Raw genomic sequence first — 12,360 nt, 5'->3', positions numbered from 1 at the left:
CAGGTTCATGGTCCCTGGGTATAACATGGAAGTACTCAGTAGAGAAGTGAAAACTGGAGATCAGCCTTCTGTTACTACAGTAACATCACAGCAGCCCCGTTATTGGTCACATGATGTCATTAAAATGCTCCAAAGGCCAATAGCACAGACAGGGTCCAGAGGTCCAGTTCAGCTGAAGCTAGCAGACAGATAGTAGCTACAGCTGCCTGTGTCACCATCCACGTGTCAGTCACAGAGGCCACGCCCCTAATAATGAAAAACAGTCAGAGGTTTTACAGAGAGGTGGAGGAGGCGGTGTTTTTGATTAGAGGGCAGGTTGTAAATAAATTTAAACCTGTTCATTTATTAGTGACTTTATGTTGTTTTCATGTTTAGAGTGAAATCAAACTTTGGCTGTCACAGCTTTATTTTACAGAAGTAAACAAACCCATTCATTCTTTCACATCCGAAGCGTGTCAGGTGTTTTTAAATGTATGTGCTTTAAATGATCGTGGAATCACTGAAGCCAGCGGAGATGATCTAACTAAAACATGGAAAAGAAACCGAAACCAGAGACTGAAAATCCAGAAATATCAGAGTGAGGGTTCTACGTGTGACGTGAATCCAGTGTGAACACATGTGTCTGAGCTACACCACCTCCACCATTCACAGCAGCTTCGTGAGCCAACACGAAGGTGGAGGAGGGGCTACTATAATTAACTGCGGGAGTAAGAACAACTGAGCACAGCTATTGATGAGGCAGCTAACTCCCAACCCCTGACCCTTCCTGACGGTGCCGTTCTGCTGCCGCTCGTGAGCACTGTGTGTAGGAGCATACCACAGCTGGAGCTGTGTGTCAGGCCCAGATGTTTCCAGTTAATGTCTTTAAATCTCAAACAGACGGGGAAAGAAGGAGGCGCAATCATAATTGGACATTTCAGACTCATTCAAAGGACAAATGTCCTGGAGAATCATTGGAGGTGGGGGTCAGGGTGTTGGCTGGAAGGTGGAAGATGATTAAAGTTGACCTTGAGCCTGAGGGAGAGAAAACTAAGATGGATGGATGAGAACTAATGACAGAGGACCAGACAAAAGGAAATCAATAACCAGCAGATCAATAGCAGCTTAATTTTTTAAAAGCCCTGAAGGTCTGAGGTCATCTGGGTGTCACAGTTTGGACACTGTCCACTTCTTACTGGCCAGAGTTGCAGTGAATGGTATGGGTCGACCCCACAGACGGAGGCGGCTGATTCCTCCGTCCGGAGCGATGATAAGTCGGACGTGGGTGACAGGATGGCTCAGTTTCAGCTCCATCTTGCCGTAGTGATGAATGTGATGAGGGCGGAGCTGCAGAGAGGTAGGAGGCGGTGAGGAAGAGGATGAGAGGGTGAAAATGATTTAACAGGTGACAAAGGTTACCTTCTGAGGAGGGAGAAGGACCCTCCATTTCCCAGAATTCCAGCTACTGCCGATACACTGTGCCTTCTCCTCAGGGGTCAAAGTGCATGCCTCGATCCTGCATGAGTCTGGGAAGTTTCCTGGAGAGGAAAGTGTCAGGCTGAAGAGCTAAGTTTGTTTTTAAAGGAAAGAAAAGCAGCACTGACGTGTCTCCACCTTTGAAGTGGTTGGTGTCGACCTCAACGCTGCTGATCAGTCCGGGATGACCGAGACGAAACACCGCCCACTCCCAGCCGGGAACCTGCAGGATCCCACGCTGGTCTGCCTGCAAGATTTGCAGCAGGGAAGCATTTAACCCACATCTATAATGTAATAATATTTATGTTCACGGTTGGAGAAACAAGAAGTTAATAATATTATATCATTATAGTACAATGAATTGTGACACTGAGGACAGCTTGAAAAGAAAGTGGAAACCTTTCTAATGAAATGAAACATTTTAGAGAGAGAGAGGACTCTCTGACAAGCAAGGAAACTGTTGGTAGTAAATGAAGTCAATCAGAAATTGATGTTTTTCACTGTGTAGACACTGCTGGAGGACATTTTGTCTTTTTTGCTATGTGAAGAGTTTTTATAAAGGTGTCAGGAGAGTGCACCACTTTTACTTCTGTGGGATTTAACCTTTATAAATGTGTAAAGGTTAGAAACTTTAAAGACTTTTCCTTATTTCCTCTCATGTTCCTCCAGTTCAGTGGTTTCACACAGTTTTTTCTGCTCTTGGATCTTTATGATGTCGGAGAAACGTGCTGTCAAAAATCCTTTGGGCCAGCCAATCAGAATAAAGCTGGCTGTGAATCATGTACAGCTGCTTTAACGTATAGAGCCGGAGATGTGACATTAGTGTTGTCAGCGTGCACACCTGCAGTTTTTTGGGTCGGTCCAGTCTGCGGGCCGTTTCCCATCCATCGGCCATGTTGGCAGCTCGACCAAGTCCTGCAAACACAGCACACCAGTTTGACCAGAGCTCCCAGCTCACTCACAACAGAGACATTCAACCCAATATTATCAATATATATATTATATTGAAATACAGATTATTGTACTATCTGATGTTAACCAATCATATTGCGTGGATGCCCAAAGTGGGCGTCACTGTAGCCGAGGCAGACTCCTCCATTGGTCAGAGCCACTAGGTCAACATCCTGATTAGTGGAGACAGATGACCAGTCCCTCAGCCCAACACCGTACACCCGCAGTCTGGCTATGCCTCCATCTGAAACACAGTATATTGTAGATGCATATAAAGTTGCACAGAGCATGTGTGTGTGTGTGTGTGTGTGTGTGTGTGTGTGTGTGTACCTGGGTACATGTTGAGGCGCAGGTGTGTCACTCTCCTGCTGAAGCTGACTTTGAAGTAGTTATGGCAGCAGTCCGAGTATCCAGGCTGCAGCTGCGACACACTAACCAGCTCTGGCCACACCTCTGATCCCAGCTGTCAATCAAACACAGTAAATGACATCATTCAGTGAACATCCAGGTCAGACATGCCCACATGGCACAGGTGTTCACCTAATCAGCAGCCACACCAGGGGCGATTTTAGCCCATTTTTGAATCAATGAATCAAAGCACCCCCAAAGATTATTTACTGTTTGTGTGACACACTACTAAAAATATAAAAAGCATTCAGTACTTGTTTGAGACATAACATTTTAACAACAAAAGTATAGATAACACCCCCCAAATGGTTTGTTCCAGCTCTCCCCTCTAGTGCCCTGATGGTGGCTGAGACACAGCGGAGCGGAGGTGTAAGTGCCTGGCTTAAAACAGGACATATTAGCTGCATTTAACCTTCAGTTACTCTTTATATAGTTAGGTAGGAGTCAGACCATGTTTCTTTTTAGCTGAAAAACATTACACCAGGTAGCCTGCAGTGTTGGAAATGTGTTTTCCAACGATGTTTGCTACCCTACAATCCGTCCTGCTCTGTAGTAAAATCAGCGGCATTTGACTGTCCTGTTGCTCCCATTGAAATTTATATAGCCTATTTAAAATCTAAAACTTAAAATTATCTGTAGTCTACTGTTGTTGCCACTGTCCTGTTTGAAATGGAGAAGTTGGTTATTTTGTCATATGTGCATGTGCCAAGATTAAACCCAGGAGCAACATTCAGGTAAAAGTGTAAGATCAAAAGATCCGTCAATCAAGAATAATTTTGGATCAGTGTTTCAATATTTATATCTTTTATTAGATGTTCATGTGGTTTGGTTATTTGCCTTTTGGTTGAAAGTACACTGAGAGAGGACTTTTTTTTTATTAGTGGTCTTAATAGTATTTGTTTTTTAATATTAATGTAATTTTTTACATCTAATTAATACAATCTATTTGTGTATGATTGTCAGTCCAAAGAGGGAGAGAAGAAAGAGGGGAATGTGAGAAGAAAGTACAAGGTCAGGAAGAACCAGATAAGAAAACAGACAGGGAACAGTGACAGGCAAAACAGAAACTGTTAAACTGCTTGAGAGAGTTAATGACAAAAAGTGATAGACAGATTTGCCAACCTCAAGGTGAGGCGACATAGGTTAAAATAAAACAAAAAATCTGCAGAGCCTACAGTAAAGATCTTTTCATACATTGAATACATTGTACCATAGGCAAAGTTGCCTCCATTTTTATAATTTTATTTATCAATATTTTGTACATTTGTACATTTCAAGGACTCTATTTTTGGAGTGTATTTTTATGTATCTGTATTATATTATACATACACATTAAAAGTGAATCTCTGTCCAAAAAATGCACTCTGTTTACATCTTACTCACTATGATCATCATTCATCATTTTCCCCCAGTAATTAAGGTTAGGATATGTTTTTTTTTTTATTCCAATCCATTCTTCGTTTGCAGCATTTAAATAACCTTTATCTGATTTGATGATTTTGTTACTGACTTTTAAAATAGTGTTTTGCTTTTCTTTCTCAAAAATGGGGATTCAATTGTGTTAAAATGTACAAAACAGTGATGTCATGTTTTGTGACGAGGACCCAGGCACAGGGAGACTTGATGAATTTAAGAATCTTATGATTTAATAAAGAAATTTGCAGACTTACTCAGAGATGGTAAAATTATGATGACTGATAACGGAGACGAAGACAACAGACGATGAGGACAGGGAGGAACAGGGGTTTAAATGCACCAAGGAGACAGTCATAGAGAACTTGGGACAACTGGAGACATTTAAGGATGCAGGGACTGACAGACACGGGGAAGACGTCTCATCGTGACGAGTAAAGTCTATCTTGCCTGGCTGGGCAGCTCTCTAGGTGCTCAGCACCCCCAAAGCTCTGATCCTAGAATCGCCCCTGAGCCATACATATAGTCATGTGAAAAAGACATTCTACTCAGGTCTTTATGGTATCCTGACGATGAATTAATGACTGATTGACGATTAGGAGCTCTCCGCTTTTCACATGGCTGCAGATAAACCGACCATAGCTGTCAATTCAGCACATCACTCTTGTTTTAAATATTTGTTTAGCTGGGGCTGACTACAGTGTCGGTGATCACATGAAGCGCCTTGAGGCGACTTTTGTTGTGATTTGGCGCTATATAAATAAAATTGAATTGAATTGAATTGAATCACATGAAGGTCACTGTTACCTTGGCAACAGCTGCCATCTGACTATCGGAGGCAGCCATGCCAGTTCGGTCTCCTTCCAGGGTGAAAGGAGACTCCTGGTCTGGGAGAACAACAGGAAGTGTTTCATTGAAGCTATTTAGATATGGACAAGTTTAAAGTACGTTATTGGGCAATGCGATGATGATGACGATGATGACATACCCAGACAGCCGGCCTGGATGGAGATGTAGGGTGAGTGGTTTCCTGTGAAGAAGGACGTGTCGACATCAAAGCCATGGATCAAACCTGGGACTCCCAGCTGGATAATGCACCAGTCGTGACCTTCAACCAAGCAACAAGCAAACACAATGATGATTGGTTCACTTCTCAGTAAAAAAGGAAAAAAGGAAAAGAATGGATGGATGAAACACAGACACAAATAACAGGGGGAAATGATTGAGGAAGATGAGACGGGAAATACAGAGGGAACAGTTAAACTCTAACACAATCACAGATCAAACTAAGAAAACTAAAATAAACAAAATGTTAAAAGTAAAAAAAACAAAAACAAAACCCAAGTGTAAGAAATGTTGGAGCTTAGGCTCAGAAAACCCAGAAGAGAGTAAAAGAAAGCACCGCGTCAGAAAACGGGTCCGCTTGTGAAAATTCAGGGTACTAACCAGGTGTTCTCTTCCTCCTCGTCTCCCATCCGTCCATCCACTTTCCAAACTCGGTGAAGGCAGATGTGATGAACTGTGGCGGCTCTCTCTGTACACTCAAAAAATGAATGAGGTGGATTGTTCAGTGTATATTAATTATTTATTTTCATTTTACTTAAAATATATGTTTTTGTTAAGTTAAAATATGTTTTTTTAATCAAGTCTACGTAATTTTGTCTATTATTGTCTGTACAGAATACTAACGTGTTACTTGATGGCATAACATTTAAGTTAATTAGGATCAATATACTTCGTATATTCACAAGGTGGCAGTAATGCAAAAACAGTTGTAATAAAACCGCGAAGAACAACAAGGTTTCACGGCAAGACTTCAAATTTAACTTAAAAACATTGTTTTTGGTGGCAAGCTGCTGTTTCTTTTTTGAGATGTAAGACCACGTTTTTCTTTGACTATGTTGTGTAGTATCTACATGTTGAGCGTGGTTATATTTTGCGTTTGTCTTACAAGAGATGTTATATAGTTTGCGTGCCCCAGTTTTACTGGGTCCTGGATAAGTTAGATATGTCTGCTTTCATCCTGCCAAGCCTTGTTATTGTAACACGGAACCGTGAGACCACTGGGCAGGTGGTGTGTATAGGTTTACATGGTAACAGATGAAGTATCCCCCTCACAGAGCAAACCTGGGCTTAAGATGAAATATAATATTACAAGGGATGAAATTTAGTGTGCCTGTTTATCTCAGGCTATTGCAAACAACTATATTAACTGCTTACATGTTAACATGTTATTTTGTGTGTATTTTAGCTGATGATGGTTGTATAGTGTATAATATAAAGACAGCATAAACAGTGTACTGTCAGTGTAGAGATTAAATCAGGCAGGACAACTCAGGAAACATTTGCTCACATCAGGTTGAATCCACATGTATACATCCACAAAGAGCAGCAGGCCAGCTGATCACAGCCCGTACACTAAGAAAATCTGGTGAAGCTTTCAATAGAAATTATTGAGAGATATGATGATTTTCCCCACACTGAGATCCCCCCACCGCTCCTCCCCTGGCCACTTCCACGCCACCTCCACTTTAACCCCTGACTGTACAAATTTTCCTGTTTAGAGGTAGAGGTAAAGTCACCCTCTACAATGAAGGAAACAGAAAATAGAAATATATTTTTCTTTTCCTTCTGATTCATGATTTAATTCAATTAGGATTAAAGGTTAGAGTAAAGTCTGTTTTTCCATCTACTGATATTATTTTATTATTATATTAATATAGCACAGTTCAGTTAGCTTTGCACAAAAATAGAAACGTCCTTCAAAGAGCTGCTTTTACTTTCTTACTTTGAGTGTATTTCAGAGCCAGTACTTTTTAATTTTACTTGGGTAAAGAGGCTGAATCAGTACTTTTACTGCAGTATTTTTAACAATAGTATCTGTACTTCTACTTTAGTACAGAATGTGTGTACTTTTGCCACCTCTGAATGCCTTTAAAAGCTTTAAAAAATATTTAAAGATAACTCTGTTAATGTCTTATAATTATCCAGCTCATTTTGAGTCACCTGCATAAAGAACTTTATCATTAGAAAGAATCGTGCCATACACCTGCTGCTATGTCCAGTTCATCACTGTGTGAATATGCTGTCCTCCATCCTAATGTGGATTCTTCCACTGCTAAAAATAGTGCCTTAGAAACTGTTTTCTAAACATTTTAGACTGGAAAGAACAGGCATAAGCTGTTAAACAAATATTCAACTCTTTTAAATAAAGCTGGGTGTGAGGTGTTTTTAATGATGTGAAATATGAATCACTGGGCTCAGAGCTTCAGGCAGGGGAAGAAACAGTGGACTGCTCCTTTAACGTGAATGTCACTGATGCTGATGAGTGGAGTTATTTTACCTTCAGCAGGTTTTTCGCTGGGGCAAACCATTCGTCTGTGGCAAAAATTACCTGAAAGAAAAAAATTGTTTTGCTAACACAAACAGCTTCAATGTGATAACACAGAGAACTGAACAGAGTTAAAGCGGTGATTAAACATTACGCTAACAGAAACTGAGTGAACAGCTAGCTGGCCTCTTTCCTGAGCAGCAGGAGAGAAAATATTTAGACGGTTAACTGAGTTAAAGTCAATGTACGTAAAAATTATTTTAAAAAATGCATTAGACCTGTTTGTGATCATTTTATGTATTTTTGTGTTTTAAGCCCATTAAAACTCTTTTTGTGTCTTCTTCTATGTCTGTTGTCATATTATACTGAACAAATGTTAGGAGCCCTGATTTTATTCACAATTTTTTAATTTACTATAAATTACATACTATAATGAAAGATTACAAACTGCAATATAATTCATGTGTTTTCATTGTGTCTTTCGTATATTATATTACTGACTTTACATTGTTTTCATATCAGGCTGTGGTTTCAAACAGTTGTAATGAGTGGAGTGAGTGAACCTGCCCACAGCAGCAGCGTGAACATACTCGTGGTGACTCACCTTCCCTCCGACCGTCTCACAGCCCAGATCGTTGAACTGCAGGAAGTCGGGCTCTGCACACGCCTTTCTTGCCATCCTCCTCTCCGCCATACTGACCTTTCCTTGACTTTCCACTAAGACAAGAACACAAAACTTGATGCAGCCGCTGTCTGCCAACCTACTTGCGCAGCCGCTGCCCTGCAGCACAAAGTTCAGCGTTTGCTCGGCCAGACAGCAGCTGTTTGCTCACACTGTCACTCATTTACCTGCATATCTACAGCTTTGTTAACTCACCTGAAACAGACACAGTTTGACCAGTGCAGTCAGTTTGGCCGACACAAACACACAACTACAGGTGAACAGAAACCTATAAAGACAAATTCCTACCTACAAAATCATGAGCAAAACACACTGCAGCAGTTCTCCAATCACACTGGAGCTGATAAAGTAAAGAGAGCTGACCCAGGAGTTTGTGGAAGTGCCTCCAGATCGGTGCTGGGGAAACCAAAGGACTGGTGGTGAACTTCCACAACGGTGATCAATCTCAAACAGTGTTGGTCAAGTTACTTGAAAAAAGTAATCAGTAACTAATTACTGATTACTTCCCCAAAAAAGTAATCCCGTTACTTTACTGATTACTTATTTTCAAAAGTAATTAATTACTTAGTTACTTTTTAAAAACACGATTTACAACCTGAAGAGGTGATAAAGCGATAGATCTTTCAGCCCAATTCTACTTTTTCTACATAATCTATCATACAAAATGTAATCAAATGGAAAAGTCTCTTTTTTTAACTTGTTTTATTAGTTTTAATCTTTTAACTTTATGCATCAAGCAAAAATTTAATTATATGCAACATTCTCTGACTTGAATAAATTAGTTTAACATTTAAACCTATTTTCTACACATTCCAGCACATAAAATAAAATATTTTTTGTGTTTACACTCACTCTTTCAAATAGATGCAAGTAAAACACAGCAGAAAATAAATAAAGTCAAAGACTCAGCGGTCCTGTTGCTCTATTTTCACCTGTAAAGCAGGAGTGGGGTAGGCGCGGTCAGTTGAAGAATCTGCGACTTTCTCTGTGAGTTTCCCATTACGTCGTTGCGCACTCGGTGCTTGCTTGGAAGTTTAGGGGTTTTTTTCGCTGTAAAAAGAAGTTTTCTTCCCACGCACAATGGACGCTAATGTTTTTGTCACTTTTTATGGAATCAAACTCAAAGTAAGGTCAGTACTTCCACGCTTTAAACGCTGCACGCTGCACTCTCTCCCACAATCGATATGTGATTCATTGTTGATCTGCACACAGCACGACTCCAGATACTATAGCTCCTCTGAAAAAGACACCCTCAAATCAGAAGTACTTGATAACCTATATCTGTAATCTGTTGAAAAAATAGATTGTGTACTGTAGTGGTACAATACACAGTGAAGACAACATTCCTCCAAGACCATAGTGCTTCATATAACAGACATATAACAGGGCTAAACAGAAACCTAGGGTTGTTCCTCTTCAGCACTGTTCCTCTTCAGAACTTCAGGTTCTGTCAAGTCAGGTTCTGTCAAGTCATATTTTGTCCACCCAACCACAAAGACTGTAAAAACTGTTCGTCAAGGTGGCAAAGGGCTTAAATCTATTTTTGCTGACACTGTTTTTTCAGAGACTGTTCCTCTGCCTCTCTGTGCCCCCTGTTCTCAGGGTGACTGCGGTCCAGACATCCCCTGCACCTGTATCAGTTTCTCGAGTGAGGGGGCCCAGGGCCCGGTTGGTTCCTGCTCCAGTTTCCAGGCCAGCTGAGGCTCTGCTAGTCTCTACACCTGTACCAGCTGGGGACAGCAGCTGCGCAGCCATTGCCAGTGCCTGTTCCGGCTCCCAGGGTGAGGGTGGCCATTAACCAGTTACCTCCTGCACCCATAACCACCCCTCGGGTGGCAGTGACTGGTGCCCAGTTTGCCCCGGCACCCATACAGGTCCCCAGGGTGAGGCCAACCAGGAAACAGCCCACCTCTGCACCAGTACCTGCTCCTCGGGTGGGAGCAGCTGGTGTCCAGCAGGTGCCTGCACCCATTCCGGCCGTTTCCTTTGTTTTCTTAGGAGAACAAGTAAAGCCGCCTGCTAATCCACCACTTCATCCACCATTACACCCTCTACTTCTGTCACTAGTTCAGTCGCTAGGTCAGTTATTAGCCCAGTCATCTGCTCAGACACCTGCTCAGCTGTCTGGTCAGCCAGAAGTCTGCACCTGCTGGTCCTGCATCTGTTCCAGCTGGGGCCTCTGGAGAGCCGCGCCAGCCATCTGTGCCCGCTGGCGGCTCTGAAGAGTTCATCCAGCTGTCCAATGTTTTGACGCCATCTGCTGGCGACTCTCTGCAGTGTCTACCCAGCTGACTCTGGGGAGTCTGCCCAGCTGTCGTTTGCCTCTGCTGAGGACTCTGGAGAGTCTGTCCAGCCATCAGCTCCACCAACTACTCAACCATCAGATCCACCATCTGCAACAGCCATGATGCCAGCCATCCAACCGCCTATGGCTGCTACGCCGCCATCTGGTCTTGTGCCTTCTGGTCCTGCTCATCCACGGCCTGCACGGCCTGCTCGTCCACGTCCAGCACTACACTGTTGACGGCCACGTTCCAGGCCATTGGCTGAGCATCTTTGCTGTCATTCGCAGCCTCCTTAACTATGTTGCCACCCCCGTTTCCCAAGCGGTGGGCATCTGGACTTCACCTGCCGCTGCTTTACTCACGGCCAGCACCCTGGACTGTCTCATCACTGCCGCTGCCTCCGCAGTCGGCCTTCAGAACTGCTTCGTTGCCACCAATGGCTCCTGAACTGTGTCTGCTTTCCGCGCAGTTGGCACCCTTTATTGTATAGGCCTGGATTCCTGTAATGTCGACAGACAGTGGCACTTGTAGGTTGCTTTGCTTTCACTCTTCTGTCCAGTTCATCCCAAACCAGCTTGATGGGGTTTAAGTCTGGAGACTGTGCTGGCCACTCCATGTTTTCAAGGTTACCATCTTGCTCTTTTTTTCCTGGGGTATCCTGGCATAGCTTGGACTTATGTTTTAGGTCATAATCTTGAAACCCTGACCAACTAGATGCATACAAGAGGGTATTGCATGGCACTACAGAATGCTGGAGTAGCTATTTTGGTTCAGGCCCTGGATACAGCAAAACAGCCCCAGACCATCACACATCCTTCTCTATGTTTGACTGTTGATCCAACAAACCTACTCGATGGCGTGCAAAGATCCTGCATGAACCAAAGATTTCAAATTTGGATTCATCAGTCCATGATACCTTCTTCCAGTCTCCAGTAGTCCAGTGGTGGTGTTTCACGGCCCAGGCAGGCCTCTTTGTCTTATTCTGATGTTTTAGCAATGGCTTTCCTGTCAAACCTGCAGCTCGAAGTCTTCTCTTAACAGTTGAAACTGAGAGTTGCTTACTATGACCACTATTAAACTGTGCTTGAAGCTGTTGTCCTGCGAGCCGCCTATCACGCAAGCTGTTAACTTTCAGTAACTTGTCCTGTGATTCAGTTGTGGTTTTGGGTATGCCAGACCTCTTCCTGTCAGAGTTTGCCCCAGTTTCTGAGTGCCTTTTGATGGTGAAGGAAACTGTACTCACTGACACCTGGACTTTCTTTGCAATTTCTCTGTAGGAGAGACCTACACCTATTTTATAGAGCTATTTTTAAGTGCTATGATGGCCTGTCTGTCTTCCATTGTTAATTGCTTTTTCCTCCCCATTTTTGTAGCAACACACTGCAGTACAATACTGTTCAACTGATGCTCACAAGGGTATGGCACCACAGTGTGTTCCAGCACTGCTTTTATGCAGACAGAGGGGGTGGTATGTAATCCAGAAAAGTTGGAACACCTGTAGGATTTAGTAGCTCCAGCTTTCAAGTCTTGATCAACTTTCATTGCTGCAGAGCAGCTTTAAATTGTTAACCCATGTTGTGTTCTCTGAAAAAGGCCTTTTTGTTTAGTTCTGAAATGTAAATAATTTTTCACTTTTGGGTAACCTTTTTCTACCCTCTGGCAGTTCACCACTTACCTTTGTACCATTTGAACTATTCATTGGACGTGAACAACTTGACTTGCAATAAATAACTGGAAAAATTGGGGTATTCTAAAACTTTTGATTGATAGTGTATGTAATTTTAAAAAAAACCTCTCATCGCTGCTGGTGGTCTATCCTTCAAGCTGAAGGAATA

General features: G+C 42.5%; 1 protein-coding gene across 1 annotated transcript; it reads right to left on the bottom strand.

Annotated features, from left to right (window-relative positions):
* Window positions 1-297: 297 nt before the first annotated feature.
* On the bottom strand, window positions 298-8,351 carry allc (allantoicase). The gene is made up of 11 exons (XM_085245980.1): window positions 8,163-8,351; window positions 7,571-7,621; window positions 5,674-5,761; window positions 5,216-5,335; window positions 5,035-5,114; window positions 2,737-2,869; window positions 2,495-2,650; window positions 2,297-2,370; window positions 1,594-1,702; window positions 1,399-1,517; window positions 298-1,326 (listed from the first exon to the last, which is right to left on the bottom strand). Exons 1-11 carry the CDS (start codon window positions 8,250-8,252, stop codon window positions 1,147-1,149), a joined length of 1,200 nt encoding a protein of 399 aa, XP_085102106.1. The 5' UTR covers window positions 8,253-8,351; the 3' UTR covers window positions 298-1,146.
* Window positions 8,352-12,360: the final 4,009 nt, after the last annotated feature.

The sequence above is a fragment of the Mchenga conophoros genome, linkage group LG15 (genome assembly GCF_057382185.1).
Source record: "Mchenga conophoros isolate Kocher_MC1m ecotype Shallow Benthic linkage group LG15, M_conophoros_male_GT1.1, whole genome shotgun sequence".
NCBI classification, from domain to species: domain Eukaryota; kingdom Metazoa; phylum Chordata; class Actinopteri; order Cichliformes; family Cichlidae; genus Mchenga; species Mchenga conophoros.
This window is presented reverse-complemented; position numbering and strand designations above follow the sequence as displayed.